Source organism: Charadrius vociferus, unplaced genomic scaffold (genome assembly GCF_000708025.1).
Source record: "Charadrius vociferus isolate BGI_N301 unplaced genomic scaffold, ASM70802v2 scaffold2757, whole genome shotgun sequence".
NCBI classification, from domain to species: domain Eukaryota; kingdom Metazoa; phylum Chordata; class Aves; order Charadriiformes; family Charadriidae; genus Charadrius; species Charadrius vociferus.
The window spans coordinates 3,969-7,179 of NW_009649094.1; the positions used below are offsets into that span (position 1 = coordinate 3,969).

Sequence of the window (3,211 nt, forward strand, 5' to 3'; positions counted from 1 at the left end):
CTGCGTGCCTGCAGCCCCGGCTGGGAGGCACCCGGCGAAGCTGAGGGCTCCCCCAGGTCCTTACGCGGTTGATTTTCATCTCGCTGCGGTCCCCCCGGGCAAACTGGCTGCTGAGCCGATGGAGCACCGTCCGGCCCTGCTTGCGCGCTGCCCGCAGGTGTGAGCTCCCGGGCTTCTTGCTCCTCTGCTTCTCTGCAGAGGACAAGACACGCTGGGTTAGTGGGAGTGCTGTGGCACTGCTGGTGCAACAGAGCAGGGGCCACTTCGGGGACCCCTCCTCGCACGGGTGCACAAAGGCGGACAGGACCCAGCAGGGAACCGGGAGCCCCTTTGCCATGCGCCCACTGGGCACACCGCTCCCCAAAACCTGTCCCCATCCCACCTCTGCTTCTCTGCAGAGGACAAGACACGCTGGGTTAGTGGGAGTGCTGTGGCACTGCTGGTGCAACAGAGCAGGGGCCACTTCGGGGACCCCTCCTCGCACGGGTGCACAAAGGCGGACAGGACCCAGCAGGGAACCGGGAGCCCCTTTGCCATGCGCCCACTGGGCACACCGCTCCCCAAAACCTGTCCCCATCCCACAGGCACGGCTCACCCTCCTTCTTGTCACCCAGGTGGCTCCTGCCCCGGCTCTCTGTGATGTCCTTGAAGGAGAAGAGGAAGAGCACCACCTCCCCCTTCTCGTTCTTGATGGGCATGATGTCCAGCAGACACCAGAAGGCAGCTCCTGCGCAGAGGAGAGGGGTGGTGAAGGCAGGACAGCGTCCCTGCTGCTCGACCGCTTCACCCCAGGTCCGGCACAGGGACAAGCCCCAGCCAGAGCCGCGGGCAGGGATCCAGACCCATGCACCACTCACCACCCTTCTTGTAGAAGCAGACCTCGGTCTGGTACTCCTGCCTGCCATCCAGCACCTTCTCGATGCGCTGCAGGACGGGCTCGCTGGTCTCAGCTCCATAAAGGAAGCGGCAGCTGCAGTTCTTCTGCATGACCTCCGTGCGGGCGAAGCCGGTGAGGTCGCAGAAGCCGTCGGAGCAGTAGACGATGGGGAAGCCGCGGCGGACCTGCGCGTTGGCCAGGATGAAGTTGCTGTCTGAAAGGAGACACAGCCACCCCTGAGGGCTCAGGGCCACCCTGGGGGCCTCGAAGGGGAGCGCGGCCCTCCTGGTCCCCCACAAGGTCCTCTGGGAAGCGGAGCCAGGTCTCCGTCCAGCTGCCCCCAGGGCTGGCTCCTGCCCTGCCCTGCCGCCCCCCAGGCCCTGTCCCGGGCAGGACCGCAGCCCCTGACCCCACTGGAAGGGGAAGGAGCCCAGATCCAGCTGCCGGCTCCCATCGCCAGAGCTGCGATCCCGAGCGAGGCGATTCATGCCTCCCCCTCGCCATCTGCTGCTCCCACCTCCCCCCGGGGCTCAGGCAGCTTAGCCGGAGCAGCGGCAAACCTGGCCAGGCACTGCCAGCCCAGAGGCACCGGGCTGCGGTGCAGACCAGGGTGTCCCCAGCCCTGACACAGTCTTCAGCCCACGGGGTCCCAGCCCAGCACCCCCACGCCCCCACAGCCCAGGCACCAGCAGCAGGCGGACGTGATCTGCCCCCTCTCCCAGCGAAGGTGGGGACCCCATGGCAGGTTACAGCGCCCGTGCACCGACAGAGCCGTGCCAGGACAGTGCGGGCAGGGCAAGGGCAGAGGAGGTTGCGGGCAGGTGGGGATGCCAGCCACAGGCAGCCCTGGTGTGATGGAGGTGCAGCGGGGCTGCCACAGCACAGCTCAACCCAGGATTAGCTTGGAGAAGCAAAAATAGCTTGAAGCTGTGACTAAGGCCAGATTTTGGCTCTGGGGAGCCAGGATTACGGCGTTGTCCGGGATGTGTTATTAGAAAAGAAAAAAAGGGCTTGCATTTGGGAGCAGCTCTGTCGAGAAGGGTGAAGCAGCTCTGGGGGGCTCAGCAGCCCCCTGCCACGGTGGCCAGCTCGCCTGGGTGGGCACGCTGGGGCCCAGTGGGCAGTGGCTGGCTGGGAGAGGCAGGGTTAACTTGCACTGCGTATCACTGCATCTAAAGCCCCTCTCCATGGCAGATAAAGCCGATAAGAGACACATCAAACCCGCAAAGCCGGACACTGTTTAAAAGTGCCTGGGAGGCGAGCTGGCGCAGCTGCAGGCAGGATGCTGCTGGGGTGCTGCGGGGCAAATCCCATCTCCGCAGGGCACATTCCCAGGGCTTTGTGTTGGGTCATTTCAGGCAGCTCCTGCAGGGACCGTCCTCCTTGGAGAGCCAGACCCAGCCCTGGGGAGCCCAGGGCCAGCAGAGCTGGGGACACCAGTCGCTGCTGCCTCCGGGAGCTTTGCAAATGCCACAGCAGAGCTGGGGGAACTCCCCTCAGCTCAGCAGAGGGGCAGGGGCATGTGGACCCCGGTGCCACGCTTGGCCTCTGCCCCTGTGGAGGGACAGTCATAGGATCACCACATGTGGCTCTGCCCTGGCACCTCCGGGTGCAGCTTGCCCTGAGCTGGGGAGGGCTCAGGGGACAGGCTGCCTCAGTACGCATTGCAGTGTCAAAGGTAATGTCCCAAATGAGAGTTCCTATGGGCAAATGACACCCTGTGTCATCTGGGATGCTCGGCATCACACCAGGCTGGGAGCCAGCCCAGCCTCACAGCCAACACATCCCCAGGGGTGCTCCTGGTGCCCCGATGGTGCCACGGGAGGTGGCTGCGGGCTCCCAGAGCCATCTTCATGCTGGTCCCTCCCAGCAAGGTGAGAGACATCCAGCCCTGCAGGCAGCTGGCCCAGGAGGACCCTGCTCCAGATGATTTGGGGGGGCCTGGAGTCAGCCCCGAACATGACCTGTCCCTGGGTGGCTGCACGGTGCCAGCGGTGCTAGGAGCTGGCACGTGGCATCCCGGCATGATCCCCTCCCCAACATGCCAAGGCCTTAATCCACCCTGACCCCGGCACACGGACATGGAGGGGAGCCCAGCTCCCGGAGACACGCCAGAACCTCCCGCCATGAGAAGCGGCCACAAAACTGATGGTGCTGGGACAGCACAAGCCCTGCTCCTCACCCCTGCCAAAACACACCGCTACCGGTGTCACCTTTCCGGGGACTGAACCCAAGCGAGCGGGCGCGTCGCTAACCGGGGGTTCGGGGTGAGCTGCCCTGTGCAGCACTGGGGCTTCCCGAGGGCCTCGCGACACCCACCGCAGCAGCACCGTG

The 3,211-nt window shown here is 65.2% G+C and overlaps 2 protein-coding genes across 2 annotated transcripts in view; both read right to left on the minus strand.

Moving 5' to 3' along the window:
• The window catches only part of LOC104289277 (potassium voltage-gated channel subfamily H member 4-like), a gene marked incomplete at its 3' end in the record, with an annotated part of 5,312 nt that extends 3,947 nt beyond the window's left edge, over positions 1-1,365 (minus strand). Inside the window, exons 1-4 of the mRNA XM_009888197.1 lie at positions 1,287-1,365; positions 858-1,091; positions 596-727; positions 65-192 (exon numbers count right to left, since the gene is read on the minus strand). Coding sequence (XP_009886499.1) covers positions 65-192; positions 596-727; positions 858-1,091; positions 1,287-1,365 — 573 coding nt within the window. The remainder of the gene's footprint in view (positions 1-64; positions 193-595; positions 728-857; positions 1,092-1,286) is intronic.
• Positions 1,362-3,211, minus strand: part of LOC104289278 (inactive phospholipase C-like protein 2) — an 11,806-nt gene continuing 9,956 nt past the window's right edge. Inside the window, exon 4 of the mRNA XM_009888198.1 lies at positions 1,362-1,448. Coding sequence (XP_009886500.1) covers positions 1,362-1,448 — 87 coding nt within the window. The remainder of the gene's footprint in view (positions 1,449-3,211) is intronic.